At 40.1% G+C, this 22,933-nt stretch overlaps 1 protein-coding gene across 1 annotated transcript in view; it reads left to right on the forward strand.

Moving 5' to 3' along the window:
• Positions 1-22,933, forward strand: part of si:dkey-288a3.2 (protein phosphatase 1 regulatory subunit 37) — an 83,478-nt gene that overhangs the window by 24,041 nt on the left and 36,504 nt on the right. Inside the window, exons 6-12 of the mRNA XM_035168411.2 lie at positions 4,178-4,278; positions 4,468-4,587; positions 7,154-7,301; positions 9,191-9,346; positions 16,421-16,533; positions 19,458-19,599; positions 20,625-20,791. Of these exons, the coding sequence (XP_035024302.1) occupies positions 4,178-4,278; positions 4,468-4,587; positions 7,154-7,301; positions 9,191-9,346; positions 16,421-16,533; positions 19,458-19,599; positions 20,625-20,791 (947 nt within the window). The remainder of the gene's footprint in view (positions 1-4,177; positions 4,279-4,467; positions 4,588-7,153; positions 7,302-9,190; positions 9,347-16,420; positions 16,534-19,457; positions 19,600-20,624; positions 20,792-22,933) is intronic.

Below are 22,933 nucleotides of genomic sequence, written 5' to 3' on the forward strand. Positions count from 1 at the left end.
ACACATATGTTCTACAGTGGGCAGATGAATAGTGAGAGCAATGCTGTTCAGATTTGAACAGTGATGAGTGAATGAAGATAGAATCCAGGGAGCAGTATTGTTAATACCATATTGAGGTAAAATGAATGTATTCATAATATACAGTAAATGTGTACTATAGGGCTACTTTGTAGATAAGATACAAGTTTTGTTAGGTACCTGGGTTTTGGTGTCATGATTCAGTATGTTTTTGTTAAAAGGAAGGAAAACATAAGAAACCGCATAAAATATTCTGTCCATGCAAATAGTAATTAGTGTCACATTGGCCATATTTTATGTAGCCATTACACTAAATGTTGCCAATTGGTTAGACAAATGTCAATTCATTCAGTACCACAGTGAAGTAGTTATTTGTAGCTCTGCAGATCCTGATTTGGCTGATCAGCTTGTGCATGTTTTCAAAGGGCAGCTGACTTGCATGCACATGTGAATGAACACTGTAGCAGGACACAGGCCCTTTTGTTTTAATTACATTTTCTTGTCAAGCACTTTGAGATGTATTCTCCCTGATGAAAGGTGCTATATAAATTTAGTTTTTATTATTAATATAAGACTATGTTGAATTGAACATCCTATACAAAATGGTAAGAAACAAGCCCACATAACCCTTACACTACTAACATACAAATACACAGTAGAGCAGAGGTCTTCAACAGGGGGTCCGCGACCCCTAGGGGGTCCGCGGAGGTACTGCAGGGGGGGTCGCGAAATCTTTGGTTGATTAGACAATCTTTTATATTTTTTTAATTTTTAATTTTTTTTCCAACCAATTTTTTTCCCACAAATTTAAATGTCTTTAAATACACATTAACATGCATCCAACATATTGTGAGGCTGATATGACCCTCTGCCTGACAACCTCCATCCGTCCAAGGTTAGATAAGTTGTGTGCTACTCATCAGGGTCAGACATCTCACTAATGTGGGAGTATGTGTGCCATCCACAGATGGCTTGAGGATTCACTGTCCCTTGAATTATTTTAATAGCTCAGTGTTTTATGCAAGATGTATGTTTATAAATGGCAGTGGCACGGCCACCCTGTACCTTGCACATGTTTAAATTAAAAACATGAATATATGAACCTGTGTAATATTTGAATAGCTTAGTATTGAATGCACAATAACAGGGTAGCTATGTTTATACATGGCACTAGGCCCAGTTTAATATAAAACACAATTTTATACAATATATATAGTAGGGGGTCCCTGCTCCATCTCGCCACCAGTTTGGGGGTCCTTGGCCTGAAAAACATTGACCCCTGCAGTAGAGAATAAAAGTAAAACATTCATGAAAATGCATGATGCCAAATTAAGTGTATAAAAATTTAAAAGTTACAACAATAGTATTTTAATATAAGTGTATATAAAAGTATCCGGAAATGTGTTACTATGTTAAATCTATTTTTATAAATTACAAGCTATAACATCAAAATAATGTATTTAGGAAAAACAGTGAAGTGAAAATCATATTGATTGACAGAACAGCTTATATCAGTATTGTAAATTTATATTGTATTATTATTGTTGATACATTAATAGGTAAGTAGCAATTTAATGTTGTAGGTGGTCAAAGTTATTTAGAATTATTTAGAATATTAAAAAATGATATTAAATAATAACTTCAATATCGATTATTGATTTTCAAATCAATAACTAGCAAAGTTGAAGAATATGGAGTTCTTGACAGTGTAGAGGTTGGCAAAATTCACACTTATGCAACATTAATGAACATGTGTGTTAAAGAAAAACATTTATTATGAAAATAATAAAAGTAAAAACACACAAATGAAGATGTGTATGTGAGTATGTTAGCGTGTATGTGTGTGAGTAAGTTTCAAAATGGGGGCTGGCCACTATGAAGACAAAAGACCCTCTGGAGTGGTGGAGTCATGTGGTTGAGGTCACATGTATGTGTTAAGTTTGGGGAGAGGAGTGTGTGATGTGTTGGTGCCATGTTAGAGAAAGTAGTTAGTTGCATGCAAAGAAAGTCTATAAAGAGCATAACATAACATTAGCTTTCAAATAACTTATTACCAAAAAATCACAGCAACACAAATCAAACTTATAAACATCACATGAATAGAATTCAACAGTCCTGTGCATAGCCTAGTGTATTTAGCCCAGTTGTGGGCTAAATACACTAGGCTATGCACAGGACTGTTGTGTAACCAGTTCATGAAAAGGGGAAAAAGGTCCCTTTTGATGTGCTGTTTGAAGTCCAGTGAAGTGGACTTGCTGGTTTGTGGCTCCTGTTGTTGTGGTTCTGCTGGCAAGACGTTTTGTCGAGGTAGCATCAAGTGCTGAAGTTCTTAGGCAGGCTCTCGCATCGCTGCCTTTTGGCAGTTTAACACCTAGGTGTGAAGTCAAAGCACCCTGGGAGACTGAGTTCTGGAGGTTCTCCTTTGTGTCCAGAACAAAGGAAACATGTGTTTGCAGGCTTTGGCTGCACATGTAGGCCCAACTATTCAATTCAATTGTATTTGTATTGCTCCAAATCATAATAAACCTTATCTCAAGGCACTTTACATTGAAGGTCAAGACCTTAAAATGTTTTATAGAGAAACCCAACAGTTCCCACAATGAGCAAGCACTTTGGCAACTGTGGAGAGAAAAAACTCCATTAACTGGAAGAAACCTCTAGCAGAACCAGACTCAATGTGCCTCGACCTGTTGGGGTGAGCAGGGAAAAATGGGGAGGAAAGGGGAGATGGATGGAGAAGAGGGAAAGAGATGAGGGGGAGGAGATGGGGAGAGAGGAGAGGGAGACCAGGAACACATGTGCAGCATCAGGTATCAGCTCTGAGTAGTTATAATGAAAACAATAACAGTGTAAAGATGCTATTGATTATTAATGATAGCAGCAACAGTTCATACCGTAATTAAGTAATAAAATGTATTATTGTTAATAATAGAAATGATAATAATAATAGTTGTTATCCTGCAGCTCTGGAGTCGGCGATACCTGCAAAGAGAGACAGAAAGAGACTATTGGAAGAAAAAGACACGTAGTTCGTGACATGTAAATAAATGAATGAGGGGGCAGAGAGACAGAGAGAAGGGGAGAAGTGCTCAGTGGAGGATGGGAGTTCCCCAAGCAGTCTAGACCTATAGCAGCATAACTAAGGGATGGTTCAGGACTCACCTGATCCAGCCCTAACTATAGGCTTTATCAGAAAGGAACGTTTTAAGTTTAACCTTAAATGTATATTTATTGTTCACAAATACTAGGTCCCAACAGTCCCCTGAGGGCAATTGTAAGGCACATAGAGCATGTAAAAAAAAAAAAAAATAAGGAAAACAACAATGACATCAGTGTATTGTCCATGGACATTTAAAAAGCTGTGTTATCATTTATAAAGTGAGAGTAGTGTATATGTCTGTAAAAAAGATGGTGAAAACTGATTGTAAGGATGTAGATAAATACTGAATGATTAAAGCGATCAGAGTGCATGTTATGTCATGTTTGTAAAATCTTCCTCGGCAAAACTAGTTACTAGTATCTACAGCTGTCATATAAATGCAGTAAAAAGTAAATTTATATCTAAAAGAATACTCTAATAAACTACAAATAAACTACAAGTAACTTAAAACTATATTTAGATAAATGTACTAATACTCCACCATTGGGTTCTAGTTAACGATAATGATAAGAGAAAGGAAATCAATTTTACGATGTTGTAGTGACTACTGTTGTTATATGAATTTTAAATTGTTTACTACATGCTCACTATCATTTTGGAGGTAAGCAGCTCAAAGTAATCAGATTATGTCAGGGAATTTGAGAAGTTGTGTTGGTGTATGTTTATTGATTACAATGTGCAGACAGTCAGTAATCAATGGACACTCGAGCAGTCACGTCTTGGCAGTCCAATCATGAAAAACTACATTCTGTTCCTTCTAACTGTAGATGTCATCATTATTTATCTTCCTGCTTCTGATAAAGTCTCAGAACTGTATTAAAAGAAAAAATGCACGCACACACAAAAAAAGCTTTGCCTATCAAGGAAGTTGTTTTGTCGTGATTTTTGCTGAAATGTTCATTTCAGAAAAAGAATAAAGCACATTTAGAGCTGTGCAATTTTGCCTGTTAGCAAACAGCCTCCCAATTATCTTCTGTTTGATTGCTTGCCTCTATCAAGGTGAGCGATTAGACCACCGCTCCTGTGAAGCTTTGGAAGTCGTCCTGAAATCACTGCACTTTGATTTCATCAATCTGCAGGCAGCCCAACTGGAAGAAAATGTGAGTTTTATGAGCAAAACTTATTTAGCTCATCTTCGTCTTCCAATTTCAACACAGTTTCATATTCAAGTCTCACCCTGTATCAGATTAGAGGCTTTTTTTCATTTAAAAAAGAATTTCATAACATTCCTTTCAAATTTGAGGCCTTGCTTTCCTCACTTTTTCTACCTCACTATTTTTTTTTTCCAGGAAGCATCGTCTTTGCTGGATATGATTTTGTACTATGAATCTACAACCCATCTTGACATTTCTGACAACAGCAGTATGGGAACATCCGGTTGGAGGGCCCTCGCTCATTTGATAAAGCAGGTTGGCTGACGCAGTGGAATTGTAATCTTTTCTTATAGGCTTTCTCCAGGGGATAATGTAGATCCTAGAAAGTGAGGTTTTTGCACATTACATGGATTGGAGATGCAGGGCAAAGCAAACAGAGTGTGATGTCTGCCACAGCAAACATGAGCATAAAACACATTCAAACACACAAACTTAGAAAACATAACTGATCAATCAGTCAAGTCCAAATACAAATGGACTTTTAGGGTTTAGGGCGGGACATTATGTTATCTCAATATAAGGATTTTGAGATTTTGTCAGAAATGTAAAACCTTTCTTTAACATTTCTGTAAAAGTAGTTTTCGTTAAATAAACCTTTAGTTTTAGCTTCACTTCTTTGGTCTGTCTGGTATTGTAATTTGAAATTTCTGGAGGAGGAAATATATTTGCTTGGTCAAATTGACAAAATTGTCAGTACTGTAGTAAATTAGGTCAATGTGGTTTTAGATGTGAACTGTAAGTTTATATAACCAGGATAAAATACTTCAATGTACTCAGCTCTAACTATATGAACAAATAAAGAAATTATAAAGCAATGCTAAGATTCATGATGTAGGTGGTACTGCAATGACGTGACATGTACCCTGCCTCTCGCCCAGTGATAGCTAGGATAGTTCAGCCAAATTCTATGCTACACCGGCTGGGACCTGACTCAACGCGCCTGTCCTGAGATACACACACAGTCAGAGATCGGTTTTATCCTCAAAGTGTAGAAGTCTAAAAATATTGCTCCACTTGCTGCTTGACAAGCCCCAGACTTTGCAAAGAGGCAACATCACATCTTTTATTGGACAGAACACTGTTCTGAGATCAGATGTGAAGGGAGATATCACTTCCAATTCAGTATCATCTAATTGATTTCTGTACTTAACTTTAACAGGTGCTTACCTTGCTTGCACTGACCGCACACATTGTACTGATCTACTAGAATCATTTGAAGTCTCACAGCATGTTTCAGGGCCTCCACACAAAAGAGGCCACATGCTCAACCGGGTCATCTCAGAGGGTCTGAACATGACATTTATACATTCATTCTAAACCTTGCAATCTCAGACCATTTCCATTACATTTTTTGCCATGGTTGAAAACTTCACCAAGGGCTAGATTGGCCATCTGGCATACCAGGCACTTTTCTGGTGGGCCAACATGCCTTTTGGGCTGATGTCTGATCGGCCCATAACAGAGATAAATCGGCCCATTGATTTTGTTTTTTTTCTTAATTGACACTGGGCTGGCCCAATCACATCTTTAAACACCTCCTCTTTGGGCTCTGTGCCAGTGTCATTAAATAATGGATTTGAAAAAAGGGAGGCTTAGAGAAATTCTCTCTCTCTCTCTCATGCTTATCACTCAATAGAAAAAAAACACATTCAAAAATCTTGGCACGTGCTGCTGCATCTTCTAAAACATGTAAGGCAGGAGGTCCCTCCACAATTGGTTAAATTAAAAATGAAGGTTTTCATACCAAAATATTTGATCATTTTGTCATAACCCAGCTCTTAAGGCCATGACAAAACGGCAGTCACATCACTGTTAAATGTTAACAAAAGTATATTTATTGAGCCAACAGTAGATAATTAAAGACTACTAAAGAATACTAACAATTACAAAGCAGTGGAGTGTGACCTGTAGGATCAGTGGTGTAGGTTGTGCGTGTGAGTAAGTAAACATTTTGCAGGGGGGTGCAAACCAAAAGGTGAAGACAACTAAGGCTGCAGCATAACCAACCGGGTGCCTGCAGAAAAGGAGAGAGAAAGCCAGTGAATGCCACATAGTGTTTTCTGACTACATGTGAAATGGCTGCCATGGTGATATTTCCAGTATAATATTGGAAATGAATTAAGATTTAATTAAGAATAAGAAAAATACACGCGCACACATATAGCATGAAAATGAGTGATATGTGTGATCAATAACTGGGGGTAAATGAGTCAAATTATCAACAGAAATGTACCCATAAAACTAAAGGAGTATCTGCAACACCACTAAGAAAGACAACTCTTGTGGTAGGCACCAGCAGTTACAAGAGAGAAATCCTGTTAAACCTAGTGAGCAGTTTCTAAATATAGATGTATATTTGGCTGTGTACTCAACTGAAATGACTTCTACTTTGACTCAGCAGTAAATGCTGAGTCGAAGTAGAAGTCATTTTCAAATCTTAACCAACTCTTAAACAACATATACAATGATAGGAGGCAGAATGTGACCCTCAGTCTGCTACTTTATACACCCAAATGTCCATTGTGTTTCAGGATCTCACACTCACACTCATATAAAACTATCTAACCACTGAACGTACTATATTTCCTCCTGAATGTATTTGGCAAAATAAAAGGATAAGAATATAGTCACACTTTGTATGACATAGTGCATTGGTGCATGTTTTGACAAAATTCAACCTGTAGAATCTGAGTTCATTCGAGTTAAAAACTTTGATATTACATTATTTACATAAATGAAAATAATTAGACGTGTCTTCAACTGTTTCTTTGTCCATATTCACTGCATTCCTTGCATACAAAAATGTATATGTGTGTTTCAGAGTGTGTGTCTGTCCAGACTGGATATGTGTAACATGCCCATGGTCGACTACCCAGCCCTGTCTCTGTCTAAAGCTCTGCTGACCAGCCGGCTCACAGTGCTGCACCTTCACAATGCCCAGCTCAGTGGCATGCCACTATACACACTGGGTATGATGTACACACACACGCTCACACACACACACACACACACACACACACACACACACACACACACAAACACAAACAAAATGTCCTCACTGAATACTCCTGAGCATTAGCCTCTAAATATTGAACATGTACAAGTGTGGACTGTGTGTATAAATTAATACTAGCATGTGTGCACAAGTTTGTGATATGTTGTGTATGTGTGCGTGGATGGGTGGGTGAGTTTGTGTGTCCTATGGCCAGCAGGACCAGATTTTGACCTGCGACCTTCTCTGCAGGTCTAGACCCGGATTAGAGGCCTAATCTCCTACCTGTCACTTTACACACCAATGCACACATCTATAAGGGCTCTGGAAGCCAGGACATACACACACACACAAACACATAATCAAGGGTAGCTAATAAGAGGCCACAAGGTGCTGAGCTAGATTGTGACGTGGCAGTAAAAGTCATTATGAGGACAAAATAAGCCATTTTCTCACCATGTATAAAATTTCATTAGATAGTCAAATACTAAATACAATGGAGTGTTTTTTAAACTTTGGTAGACTATCTCAAGTCATGGCAAAAATGTCCTGTCCTTAAATTTCATTGTGATGAAAAATACGCACAATTTTTCTTCCTTTCACTTTGGCATAGAGAAATAATCTACTTGTTTTTCTACAAGTTTGATTTAATATCTTAGTGTCTGTGCATTACCCCTCCCCACACCACCAACAAACACACATCCCTGCAACCCTCCCTCCTCCACATTCATTCCTCACCCAACTCCACCCTACCCTCTGCCTGTGCTGAGCCCCCACCTTCCCTCCCAACAGGGGGTCCCGGCTGAGGATCATTGCTTTCGATCGGAGGGGCCTGTGATTGCAGTATAGGGCGCTCACAGTGGAGTCAACCAGATCAATCCCACCGATTCCACCATTTGGTCCCCACTGTGCCTAATGACAATGTTGGCATTCTACATGCAGCCCAACAGGCTTGATCAAATCTTCAGCATCGATCGGGATGCAAGGGCAGCAAGGGCCCAGGCAACACAGACACATGTGTACCTCAGTACAGTACACATTACCCAAATGCACAGGGAATGTCCAAAACACACTCATAAATGCAATTTAAGGCTCCAAAACACCAGCTAAAGCTGTGATAAAGAACCATAATGAAAATATTGAGGAAAAAAAAGTAATGTTATTCATTTTTAAGAGGGGGTCATAAAATGTAACAGGTGTTCTGTAAGTTCTCTTGCGCCGAGAAGACTCTGGCCTCCGCAATGAAGTGCAGGCCTTGTTCTTGTTAGAATGGAGTATCACTTGATCTTTATAGCAGTAATTTCAGGAGGCGACGACTCCTGCTGTGCTCTCGTTTTCATGCTCAAGTTCACTTGCTATCAATCAGTCTATCAGAGTCACATGTTTCATGTTTGGCATTTGGACATGCAGCCTTCAACAGTGGATCATATCTAACATCAATTTATACTAATCTATATGTTTTAATTGAGTAAGGGATTAGAGCATGGCCACCTTTTCCAACCAAAGTTGGAAAAACTAATTTTTGCACATAGCGGTCCTCACTGCCTACTACTTATTAGGCCATATGTGTCTGTGTGACTGTTCCAGCACGGATCTTTACTTATCGTGATTCACATTCTCCAATCAGATTCCACCCCCTGCATGCAAGTCCCTTGACCTTGCAGCAAAATCTACTGGTGCTTCCCTAAAGACCTGATCCACAACTGGGTTCCCACCAGCCAACAACTGTATCTGGGGATGAATCTTACAACTTAAAAGAATTATCATGTTATGCCCACCAGATGGTTGGACTCTAGGGGAGTAAATTAAATTCTAGATTGCATTCCTTATCTTATGAACACTCTTTTCTTTTGTTGCTGCCCATAGTTGGTGCACTGAAGATAAACCGGGCTTTGCAAAAGCTCCACCTTACCAACAACTTGTTGAACAGCTACCAGGATGCTCTGCAGCTTGGAGACCTGCTACGCTACAACACCACTTTACAGACTCTGGAGCTCAGCAACAATGCTGTAGCAGATGCTGGTAAAATGCTCTTCTATGGTAGAGAATGAAAACACATTTATTAAAAGTTTCACAGTGCAAAATGTATATGTGAAAATATGTCATATATTAATGTGTAAAGGTCTGGAAGAGCCTTCAGTCTTGTCAAACCTTAGTTGTGCTAAAATTCACATTAATCTAATGGAGGGCATGTGTATGGTATATGAGTTATTGTAAGGGTGTGAGCTGAAGGTAGAATGAGCAGGTCTTTAAATGGGAGAAATATATGTAAGCACAGGAATTTTTTCAGACTAGCTGTTTCCCTTTGCTTCCAGTCTTTTTGCAAAGCTAGGCAAACCATGTCCAGAATCTACCTCTGTACTTAACAGACACCGATGAGATTAAAACCCATTTTATCTTCTCACTCGGGAAGAGGGTGAATACTATTTCTTTAAGCTGCATATTCACAATTCACACTTGACAAGTGTTTGCATTCAAAAAGTCCCTTTGTTAATACTTTATGGAACCTTTGTACCCAGCACTCAACCAATCATGTATTTTTAGTGCTGCAAGCCCCACCCCAAAGGTTAAGGTACTTTCGTAAACTACTTTCCCCAGAGCAGGATTTTCTTTGTTGGTAAAAAGATTTCCCTGAAACTTTATTTCGATCGTGGTCCCTGTGGTGAAAAAAAAAAAAAAGAGTATGTAAAAGTTTCTAGGTCCGGTGGAAAGTTCCTGCAATTGAAACGCAGCGTTGCTCGCCATACGTATATATTGTTTCCCATAAATTAATTGAACTGGAACTGCTTGTTGCAGTCAATGGTTATATGCCAGCAGGCTAAATTTTGTTATTTCCCTTTGGTTGGAACCAAGGTGAACAACGGTCCTACAGAAGCCTTTGGGCTAACAGTTGACAAAAGATCCTGGGACTAAAAGTTCCAAGTTGTTTTGCAGGAAACAAGGCTTTGTTGGTAACAGTTCCACCACAAAGTTGGTCCAAGAAAAGGTATCCCAGGTCTCACACCAACTGGGTAAACAACTGCAGAGTAGATAATCTGCTTCCTGTTTACACTGGCAGTTACATGTCCAATGTACGAAAATGGTCATGTGATAGTTTTTAGATATATGTGGATGGATGTAGCAGGCTTTTTAAAAAGTTATTTAGATCATGCGAAAATCTAATTTCCAATGAGAATGCATCTTAAGGGAGCAGTGTGAAGAAAGTATAGGGCGGCATAGCCAAGTATCTACATTAACCCGCATCAGACACAACGGCTAGAGATAGATTTTTGTGTTTGTATAATGGTTCAGCATCATTTTGACAGATAAAGAGGAACTGCACCCCTAAGAAATGGTTTCACATTTAATTCTAGTGTAAACTCAATTTAACAAATGTAAATAATGGACAAAAGAAATATATTCCTAAAAAATGTAATATAGCAAAGCAAATGTGTAAAAATAGTAATAGAAATGCAATTATAAATAGATACATCTGAAATAAAACTAATAATTGTCTTTATCCCCCTATTATATCCACATATGTTTGCTGTCTTGATGATGCATATGCAAGTGTGTGAAGAAGATTCCAGAGGGTCTGGAAAGAAACTCAGAGGCCAGGGATAAAAACTAGGCATACAACCTGTGTATTGTGCTTGTGGATCAGGAAACCTAACTTGAATCCTCCAAACACAGCAGCTGGGAATGACAAGAGGGTTTCCCTGCCCTACAGAGCCATGTTGCCAATAAATAAAATGCCGATACAATTCATAATGGTACTGCCTGTTGTCATCCTCAGGCTCTCTAATATGGCCTAATATCATAATGTTCTCTTGGTACCGCCTGTGAATATGTTTAAAAACTTGGTGGTAGGCTCACACAGTTTTCAGGATCCTGGCCAGAGCATTTCCTCTCCTGTAGGGACATACCTATGGACCATTCGTATGTCCCTACAGTTGCCACAAGTACACCATGGTATCACTGGCACTCCAGCAAAAGGTGGGTCACCATGCCTGTGCTACTGCAGCATCAAGGCATCAAAGAGTATCCCTGGCTGCTTGTTCAGGAGTTGGGTGGTCCTCATCCTCACCCTTCTCTTCCTCATCCTCTCCCGTCACCTCTGTGCAGCTCTCAGCTGATTTAGTGTGGAAACAAAGAAAACATATGGATCCTGCTAACACAATCTTGCTGTTATTAGACCAAAACGAGTACAATGAAAATAACTTGCTAATGTTAGCTAACTATCAGCTACCTATCTATAGTAATTTAGTGCTACCGCAATTTGGTGTAAACTTTTCTACATGTAAACTATCAACTACAGTTAACAGACTGTCAAATTTGATACCATAACATTTCTAAATATATCTATCTCATCACTTGAGAGAAGACTGCTCGATTCGGTCGTCAATATTTTGACGTAGTTAGGCCACCATAGTTCTCCTCCATGTGTTCTCCTCCAAACTATGTTTTAGTAAGTTAATGTTTTCTTTCTATGCTTTGCAAAACAAGAAGACACCGGCTGGGTTCAAAGCTAAAATATCAATCTACATACACTTCTGAATCTCACTTGTAGCAGTAAGAAAATGGCTACAGAAGGGAGGAGAGCATTACATTACATTAGATTGCATAAAATCACCATAAAAGAAAGATCACCTACATCCTAACTTACTAAAGTTAACACTCATTACAGAAAATCAATCAATAAAAAGTATCACTATGATGGGCATCTACTGGACCCAGCAAGTAAACAGCTGGTGGGAAGAGATTAAAAAAGGAATGCAGAAAGAAGGGAGAATTCCAGTGCTACGATACTTCCGGGTCTATTGCCACGGCAGCTTGTCGGCGGTCATCTTAGTCATCAACATCAGTTCCCTCCGTAATGGAAAGGATGCTGGCATCTGGCTATCACCCTGCATGAAAGGGAGAGTACACCACAACAACGTGCATGCAGCAGAGTGAAGGGGCTCTCTACTAAAACCAGTAGACTTTTTATCGCTTCCTGCTTACTGGCTGGTCATGTGACTGTCATGTGAGACAGGAACTGAAACATTTTGAAACCTCCCTTCTGTCACAGATCCGTTTTATGGTGGAACAACTTCAAGTGTAAATTCAACAAGATCTCAAAGGTTTACACACAGTTACTGAACTACAAAGTCTAGAACAGAAAACTTCCTGTCTGAAAAAAAAGCTTGAATCTCTTATGGTAGAAGACAAATCTACCCCATCTCCTTCAATCCCTAGTGCTTATCCTTTGGATAAACCATCCACACCTGCAGCTACAACCTCCGCTATGATAAAAGTGATCATATCAGGTTCACCTTTCCTACTTATGGAACGTCTAATGCCAAAATGCCATGACTATCTGGCTCTGCATCCCTTATCTGATGGTGAGATTCTGGCCACCTTCAGAACTGTACTCCATGGAACTACTTTCGACTGGTGGGAAATTGCCCGATCAACGGTAACCACCTGGAGCCAGTTTCAAACTGTTTTTCTAGCAGCTTTCCTCTCAGAAGATTATGTGGAAAATCTAGCTGAACGTGTCAGAACCAGAAGACAACAAGAGAAAGAAACCATCAGAGACTTTGCTTTCTCTTATAGAGCTCTCTGTAAAATATGGAACCCCATTCTCATAGAGGCTAGCATTGTTAAAATGATTCTGAAAAACAATAAATCTCTTCTTGCTAGTCAGCTCAGGGGCCTAGTTGAAACTGTTGAAGATTTAGTACGCCTTGGTCACCAACTAGAAAAAGATTATGAACAACAGCTTGAATATGCTCAGAGAATGGGTGTTAGAAATACCAACCCTTTTCCCCAAAATACCGCCTCAGGTCAATCGGTAAATCAAGCTAGACACTTTGTTTTGTGCTGGAGATGTGAAGGAAAACACCCTCCTGGTTCCTGTCCACATTACCACTCACCTGGCAGTTCCCCTACTTCTCACCAGCAGCAGGTACCTAAGCACCCTCCACGGCCTCAAAAACCAAAAGGTCTGCCTGTCTGTGTCGGTTGTGTGTGGCAGTAGACCATGCCACGGGGCTCTCCCACACACAGCCAGACACACAAGTGTTGCTTTTGAGCATATTTTATTCAATCACCAACACACGGGTGCAAACATTAACTTGAATCACCTGAGTTCAGCTGAGGGTTCTCTCGTGTCATCTGTCTGCAGTGTCTTGGGAGTCTCGGAGAGTGTCTCCTGAGGCAGCTCACATGCTGCCTTTTAAGCGTGAGGACCAATCAGCTAACAGCTCTCACCTGTGCTGATTGATCCTCTGTGGTGCAGGTGAGGGTGCTCTCCCAGCCCCCCCACCTCCACATTGTGAAATCCCCAAAACCTATGCAACCAATATTCCAACTAGTTCATGAAACATCAAATGTTTTCAAATTCCGAGACTACATGCAAACGTCTTGATACCTCCCCCAGTCCCCATCAACTCCTTGTGCCAATTTCCATAGATACTTGATGTGGAAAACCCATAGTTGACACTGGAGCAAGTTACTCTCATTCCTGAGTATCTTTGGGTGGAATTAAAGGGGCTAATGGCTGACCTCCAGTCATGGGCAGAAGGTCCCTTGTATCTGACCTATAGTAAAGCAGCCACTCCAATTGGATGGGAAAACCTCTCTGTGGAACTTCAAGGACAACTGTCCACTCTACCTACAGTATGGTTCTTGGTCTTGATTTCATTTCTAGTGTTGGGATGATAATCAAAGTGGCTGATAAAGTATACAGTTTCAAGTCTAACCCCTCTGTTACTTATCCTTTTCAGCCAGGCAGTGCCCATCCCCCAGGGAATAGAGCCCATGAGAATCAAACAAACATCTGAATGTCAAAGACCAGTCCAGTATGGAATCTTTCACTGATAAGCTCTGTTCCACCTCCCATTCTCTCTCTGGAACCTGTGCAACTGGAAGCCAAAGAATACATCAACCTTCCTGTGTCACACGCTCACTTACGAGATGGAGAAAAGAAACAATTACGAAAGCTCTCTCTGTACCAATCAGCCTGGAAAAACTAATATTCTTCAGCACACCATCTATACTACAAACTGTGTACCCATTAAACAAAGGCCTTACTGAATGAACCCTGGTAAGCAAGCCATTGTGTAAGAACAATTAAGAGATATGATTACTGCTGGAGTATCCTATTCTGCATGGGCGTCCCCTGTAGTCCTACCACTGAAGAAAAATGGAGGACATCGATTTTGTGTAGATTTTCGAAAAGTCAATGCTGTCACTGAAACAGACGCATATCCTCTCCCAAACATCAATGAAGTACTTGAGTCCCTTTCTGGAGCCTCCCTTTTCTCCACAATTGATTTAAATAGTGAAGACTAGCATGTACCATGGATCCTCACAGTAAAGCAAAAACTGTCTTTGTCACTCATACTGGCTTGTATCATTTCAATGTCATGCCTTTCGGTCTCAAGAATGCACAGGCCACCTTTCAATGACTAATGGAGAAAGTCCTGGAGGGCCTGCGGGGAGAAATCTGTTTAGTATATCTAGATGACATAATTGTTTATGAAGGAGTCAGTGCTGATCCTAATCGGTCCAATCCAGTACGGACTAACCTCAAGGACGTTCAGAGTTTCTTGGGGCATGCCAGATGGTATCATAATTTGCACCAGACTTCTCAAAAATTGCTGAGCCCTTGAATGATCTCAAGAAAAAGGAAAATCTTTCTTCTTGAATTAAATATGCCAGAATTCCTTTGACAAATTAATGTCCAGTTTGATCTCACCACCCATCTTAGGTCACCCAAATTTGACTTTCCTTACTTTGTCTATACTGATGCAAGTGATACAGGTCTTGGAGCTGTGTTGACACAGCGAGCAGACACTGGAAGCGAAGTCGTTCTTGCTAATGCCAGTCAAACTTTGAACCGAGCTGAGAGAAATTACTCTTTAACAGAAAAAAGTGCCTTGCGATCATTTGGGCTCTAGAAAGATGGCAACACTATCTGGAGCCAAATCTCTTTACTGTCATTACAAACCATTCTATCTAATGTAAATAGATTAATGGAATGGATTGTTTGGGATTTATTTTCCTTTGATGCCTTCTGTAACCAGGTTAACAAGTGACAAGAGACTACTGAGCCGTTTTTCAACTCACATGCATGCTGTTGTAGAAATAAGCACAACCACTCGTCCACCAGGTATATCCGTAGCATCACAGTGCTGAAGTGGAGTAACTACATTTTTGAGAAGGCACAGTATCACCTCAACCTGTACTCAGACAGCTGTTGTAGGTGTGGTGACAGAAGGGCAAAAACACCTTGGAGTTATTGCCATTTGTACCATTAGCTGTGTAAAGCCTAAAAAAAAGAACAAAAGACACAAAAAAAGTTTGTGGAGAGATGTTGGGAAGGCAGAATGATCCAATATTGAGAGTATTAATGTCATGGTAACTTTACTGCTACTAAATTTTGTTGTGGACTGATAATATGGGTTTGCTCTACCATGGGCCATTATTAATCTTTCATTCTCTTGAAATACTTGTAACTTATAAGTCTAAGGGAACATTTTTCTCAGGGAAAAATGTATTAGTCACAGTCAGTAAGCGATATCGTATCCCCTTTAAACCAAAATGAGCAAATATTCGCCCCCTTGATATCATGCCAATTCTGCCATCACCTCTCAGCTACCCCCCATCCCCTGTGAGAGAAATCCAGGTTAGCTCTCTTACCGTGATATATTTTAATTCATTGACAGGTGAAGACTCCCTGTCTGGCGCCCCAACTCTTTTTTCGGGATAATTTAGAAAACCTACTCTACACACTAATCACCATGTTTTTTTTTTAACAGTGTACAAACAGCAGATTGTATTTTTAGTGGCAGGTACATGGTTGTCTTGATAAACTTCTCATCTCACTCTGTGAATGAAAACTGAAAAGCCTCATCACACTGTATACAAACCTGCACATTCCAGCTTTATAATCTCAGTACAGATACATGTATGTGAAAAGGTTAAGCACATTGGTTGTCATCGTTACTGAAGCGCAAGTCATAAATAATACTGCAGTAACACTTCCACTAAACATCTGTTAGCACAGACAAGCAGTTAATTTGAACATGCTCTGCTAATTACTATAATTTAATTATATTTTTTATGCAGGTCTGGAGGAACTGTGTGATGGTCTGAGGTGGCAGACAAAAGGTCTGAAGGTCTTACTGCTGAGGAACAACCAGATCACTGCAAAGGGCATGGTCCATCTGGCCAAGACTCTGGTAAGGAAGAAATACCAGATGTTAGTGAAATAATAGATAGTAATAGAATTTTAAAAAATGAAGCAGTCAGCATAAAAAAAATAAAAGAGAGAGAGCTTCAGACAAATGTCTCCGGTGATTGTGTACAAGACGAAAAAAGTTTTTATTAGGCATATTCTGCAACATGATGTGGGCCTTTAACACTACAGAAAATCCTTATATTTTAAGTCAGTGCTGAGATATTTAGAAAATAAACTTCCCTTTCTCTATTTAGAGTAAATACAGACCAGAGCAACACACTCTATTAAGGCCGTTATGCTTAAAATTCTGTTTTTGCTGGATCATCAAGCACGTCCCTCTGGCAGCAAAATTAGCAGGGTCTGATTTTGGGCTGTGTGCGGGGGTGTGAACATTAAATTGGACTTACAGTTACAGGGGGTTGTTAGCAGGCGTCTCATTCATTCTCTCAAAATACTTGTCACTAATAAGTCTAAGGGAAAATGTATTAGTCACAGTCAGTAGGCGATATCGTATCCCCTTTAAACCAAAATGACCAAATATCTGCCCCCCTTGATATCATGCCAATTCTGCCATTACCTCTAAGCTACCCCCCATCCCCTGTGAGAGATATTGTAGGGTACACAGTTTATTTTAAAAGTTGAAACCGGCATCAACCAGCATCAAAAAACACAGACCATCAGCAGCACTGGGAGAAATCCTGCCCACATCACTAAGTGTTAAAGCATCCATAAAGATTGTATTGTCTTCAGCAGGCAGGCAGGATTCATTACAAATGGATTTGGTATGACAATGAGAGAGGGAGAGGAACAGTTTTGTACCATCATGTTTCATGTACTATGGGATGGAAAAACACAAAGTTAGTGACATGTAGTAAAATAAATAAATGTGAGGGCAGAGAAAAGAAGTGCTGGGTGAAGTGCTCTGTACATGACAGGAGTTCCCCCAGCAGTCTAGACCTAAAGCAGCTTAACTAAGCGATGGTTCAGGACTTGCCTAACTATAGGCTTTATCAAAAAGGAAAGTTTTTAAGTCTAACCTTAAATGTAGAGATGGTGTCTGCCTCCCGAACCCAGAGTGGGAGCCGGTTCCACAGGAGAGGAGCCTGGTAGCTGAAGAATTTATCGACTTTATTCACAAATCACAAATTGTCTCGTAACAAGATGTGACATCTTCTGTCCTTAGCTCTCAACAAGAGTAATGAAAATGTACCCCAAAAAACCCTATTAACAGGGGGAAAAAAACATAGAAACCTCAGAGAGACCCACATGTGAGGGGTCCCTCTCCCATGACTGACAGAAGTTTAATAGATGACGCATGTAGGTGAACACATCCTAGTAGTCCTATTAGCTTTACACTAGCTGAGCTAATCTGTTTTCCTCAATCCAGAATTCAGGAAATGAAGAATGCTGAGCCTCATCCAGGGGACTCCCAATCTGAAAAATGTCCCGCCTCCACAGGTTTCATTGTACACTTTTAATAACATGCATTCCTTCCGCATGACTGGCAGGATAATCTGCACCGTCATGTGAGTGGCGATTGGGGAAGTCAAAAGGCTAGAAATTAAAGGCCTGCCTCACACACACACCCCGCCTGTCCATGGTGTTACCAAAAGAAGGAACAGTTTGATTAAATAATAGATGTGTGTTAAGGAGGGCTGCTCATGTGTGCTGCCAGTCAGTGGGATAAGTAGATGTCCTTGCAGGCCATAATGACGATAATTATACAGTTGCTGGTCGAATTGAATATGATGACGAAGAAAGCTGTTATTAATCTTTCTGGTTGGGGTATCCTATCTGTCCTCCTGGCTGGTTGGCTTGTCTTTTGAAGGACTAAGATGAGGGCTGGCATATCTGGGTCTAAATCCACTTGACTCAGATTCTAGAATTTGGCTGATCATTTTTTAATTTACTCTTCGTTCAACATAATTTTCATAAAATTCTTCTTCTGATGTTAATACGTTAAGCATGGCTCCCATCTCATTTAGTTTGCATGCTTTTGTTGTTGTTGTTTTTTTTGTTTAAAGCCAGCATGTCATGTGTGAAAGCATACTGTGCGTTTGGTGGATTCACACTCCTACCCCCCTTAAACTTCTCACTCACCCTCCTGTGGTTTACGTTTGACAGGCTTCAACCATGCTTGACTCTCACACACTCTCAACCACGCAGTCGCCTCTTTAATTGTCTGCTATTATCCCTCGTGCATAGTCATTGGAGAAGCTCTTTCTCCCTCTCCTCCTACCCTACTTGCCAGAGAAGCTTCTTGCCATGCGTTGGATGTGCCGGTGCCTCTGTGTGCCGCAACTCAGCGAGGAAAGAAAAAGGGGGGGGGGGGCTCTCAAGTGTGTTTGCGGTGCAAATTAACTCAGAAGAGGATGCTCTGTGGGTCTGTTGCTGCTTTCCTATGGCTTTCTTTCCGCCCCCATGCTCTCTCTCTTCAGAGCAGTGACCAGAGGAGTTAAACAAGGGTGGCGAGGCGAGGGGGCAACCAAGGAGTGGGTGGCACAATCCTCCTCAAGCTGTTGGGGAACACGGGCCCCTTGCGCCCAAGACACCCCCAGCTTTTTACACCAAAGCTAATCAACCTTCCATGCTAATGTGGCTCTGGAGAGTTGGAAACAGAAGTTCTAAATTTTTAACATGAGAGGAAACATTTTGAAAATGAATAATAATCACCACATGACAATAATAACTAAAACCTCAGTAGCACACTGGAAGTAGCACACAACAGTGTAAAGTCTAAAGCAAGGACTTATCGTTGGATAAAGTCATTTAAACCAGACTGACATACTTTTACATGTAAAATCCTGATTCAAATTCCTCAGTTTTTGGTGATACCAAATGTCCCTGGATCCTTTCTGAATAGCTCCTTTTCCTAGGTATCAATATGATATGAATCAATATGAACCCAGAATCCGTGTTTTGCAGCCTGTGCTGAAGGTCCTGCAGGTCCTGGATTTGGCTGAGAACCTCCTGGGGAACGAGGGCATCCAGGTGATCAGGACACCTCTCATGGTGAACTGCTCAGTGCTGCAGCTCGGCTTGGCCCAAGCTAACATCACCTGTGAAGGTACACAAATCCACACACTGTATGACTTTTGCATGTAGTAGATACACTGTTTTGATTTGAAATAAGAGCCAAAGATTTCATCAAGATAGTATTTCTTTATATAACTTTAACTTAATATAGGATTTACTATAATTTCTCATTAATTTGTTGACATTTAGTCAAATATTCAAAATCAAGACATGGAATAAACTAATGCCGTTGTGATGCATTTGTCTTTGCAAACATTCAAATCAGTCAAGTTTAAATACGAGTGATGCATCTTTGGTTTAACATTAACCACTTGTGTCTCTATAAAGTTTAAATAGAGATAGGGCCACAACTAGCAAGTGTTTCTATCACTGGATAATATGCAGATTATTTTCTCATTTTACTTTTCTTATACTTGTCAAATGTCAAAATATTGTTAAAAAAAAGCACACTATATTTCCAAGATACCAAGCTGACATTTGAAAACATTGTTTTGTCCAAAACCCAAAGAAATTCAGTTTGCTAAGACAGAGAACCAGAAAATATCAACATTTAAGAAACTTCCTCTGATGATTTTGTTGGAAATTCATTAACAATATAGTTACCAATTAGTTTGCAGTCAGGCAACAAATCAATAAGATAGTAAATTCCTTCTATATGAAATGGTGATTTATTTTGTGGGGCTTTTGACATTTCAAACTGTCTGTTGATTTATTTATATTTTAAAGACAAGTAACATGCATTTAGTATTAAACAGAATACTACTTAAGCACTTACGTTTGATAGCACCTGAATCAAGAAAATTTATGTAAACTGTCAACATAAATGCACATCTGTTCTGCATTGTTTATTCTTTAAAATAAAAATGTTAGTATCTGTGCATTTTGGTAAACATAAACGCTGATATATGGGAAAGCCTCAATTCAGCCAATTTTAACAGTGCACTCTTGGTAAAATAGGTCACTTAGGTACTTAGCCAAGATACGTTTTTAAGCTGAAACAGGCCTGGCAGCTATATGCTCCTCTGATGTGTGTTTGATGGGTTTTCTTGTGTGGAGGTGCTGTGGCATTGGCCGAGTTCCTTGCAGAGAACCGTCACATTCAGCGCCTTGACCTCCGTCAGAACAAGTTGAAGGTTGGGGGCCTAATGGCCTTGTGTCTGTCCCTGAGGATCAACCATTCTCTTGCTCATCTGGATTTGGATGATGCAACCCCAGAGGAGCAGGTAGGTACAGTTCTTGTTGCAATGTAGTTAAAGCTCTGATTCTCTTGTTTGGTCCTCAGGACGTGTGCAGTGGCTCCTCTTCTGGAACATGGGTTTTTGGTAGCAGCATCTAGACTTTACCTAGACTACTGATAAAGACAAAAGTAAATGTGCCTTAGTACAAATGCGATTAACATCTAGAGTCTTTTTAGGTGAATGAAGTTTTCTTTTTTTTTGCAGAGCTCAAAAAATGTAAATGGTGATTTCTGATTTCTGATTTCTGTTATAACTGACCTGTGTCCTTCCTGGTGGAAAAGTGCAGGCAAGTGTGAAGTCATGTTTGTCTGTAGGCAGTCAAATGACTTGATGCTTTCATCCAGGCATGTTTCATTTAAATTCCCCCTTTAATCTTAAATTATGGGATATTGGTGACTTGATTTAGGCTTTAGACTAGATTTGTCACTTGGAGACACAAGTAAGTCATTTGTGTCTCAGTTCATCAGTCATGCTTGTGTTTTTTTCTCTCTCTCTACCTTCCATGGCTACAGAGGCCTGAGGAAAACGATGCCATAACTTTAATACATGCCCCTGCTGGATTCACAAAATAATTACCCACACTTGCCATCTGTTTGTCATGATTTTATCTCTGCTAACGTATTTGCATATTAAAGCATTAATTAAAATCTCCAAGGAACGGGATGCTTACTTTAAAATTAACTCTGAAGGCGATCCGTACACAGCTTCTAAAGTTGTTTTATTTTTGTTTGCAGAGGTTTTCTGTTTGTCTGCGTGTTGTTTACACGATTAAGGCAGATTTTTATGAAATGTCTCCTCTGGCTAGAGTCAAGCGGCAAGATGTGCCAGATTTTGGAGAAGCAGCTTTTAAGAGTCCTGACGCTTCTGTGAATGTGTGTCATTAAAGCTGGGACGTCTTCTTCTTTCTTCTTCCTCAGTTTTTGCTCATGCACCAAAGCCCCCATATTGGTGGCTCGGTTTTCATGCTACTCTAAGCCGTCGAGAGACGTGATTAGCATTTCCACCATTGTTGGGAGTTACTGTGGCTGGGTATTTTAAGCGAATGGTAATAAGGGAATTTTTAAGCTCTGTCAGGTTTTGGAGTCACACAGCTGGGATTTGTCTTGGTGTGGCATATACAGGTGGGAGGAGTAACAATTGTATTAAAAAGCAAATCTTTCCATCAGAAAACAGCGGGTGGCCAGATCAAGTGTTCTTGCTCAGTCACATTCCCTGGGTCGCCAAGGAATACATGAAAATTTCAATCTTGTGACAGAAAATAAGTGTGGGCATGTATGTGACTGAGTGACTGAGGGGGTTATGGCAGCACTTTGTGCCTGTATTTTACAGTCGCTGATGTGGTGTTTGTGTGTTCATACATGTACTTTAGTATGTGTTTAGTTTTACAGCTTTGCAGGGGGCGATTGAAGATGCGCATATTTAAAGGGAGAGAAAAAAAGGTTGCATGAGGGGAGGAAATCTGGGTCCTCTCGTCTTTGTTTACAAGAGTCTGATTTTTCATGTCTGTTGCCACGCTGCTCCATTTGATCACTGGCCTGTTTGCTGTTAATTATTAATTATTTACCCTAATAAAATATTCATGCACCCTGGCCCTAGTGGAAAGAAGCCTTTTCCAAGGGGCAAGTTGTCTCTGGAGCTGTTTATACATCCTTATCAGGGGACTCTGTCAACCCAGCTAATGAACTAAACTTCCTTCTGCCCAACACTCTCTCAATCACGGGTCAGACAAGGGAGGCGGTTTACCTGTTTGATGCTTAAATATTTGGATTTGCATTTGGCCAGTGTACGCTTCCAGTCAGCTGTTCTCCAGCACAGGGGTTCAGTGATAACACTGGAGTTTCCTCTCTTAAATGTTGCATGTCAGCAAGGTGTAGCTGTTATCACTGAATGATAATTACAGAAGCAGTGTGTGTGTGTGTGTGTGTGTGTGTGTGTGTGTGTGTGTGTGTGTGTGTGTGTGTGTGTGTGTGTGTGTGTGTGTGTGTGTGTCCCCTCAGAGGGTAGTGCGACAGGAAGGTGGTGTAGTAGCTTGTTTCAGTGTTCCTGTGGAGGGGGACAGCGGGGGTCGTTGATCTTTGAGAAGAAGCCAGAATGACAACTTAGAACTTTTATTTAGGGGTTTAGGAT

The sequence above is a fragment of the Hippoglossus stenolepis genome, chromosome 10 (assembly GCF_022539355.2).
Source record: "Hippoglossus stenolepis isolate QCI-W04-F060 chromosome 10, HSTE1.2, whole genome shotgun sequence".
Taxonomy (NCBI): domain Eukaryota; kingdom Metazoa; phylum Chordata; class Actinopteri; order Pleuronectiformes; family Pleuronectidae; genus Hippoglossus; species Hippoglossus stenolepis.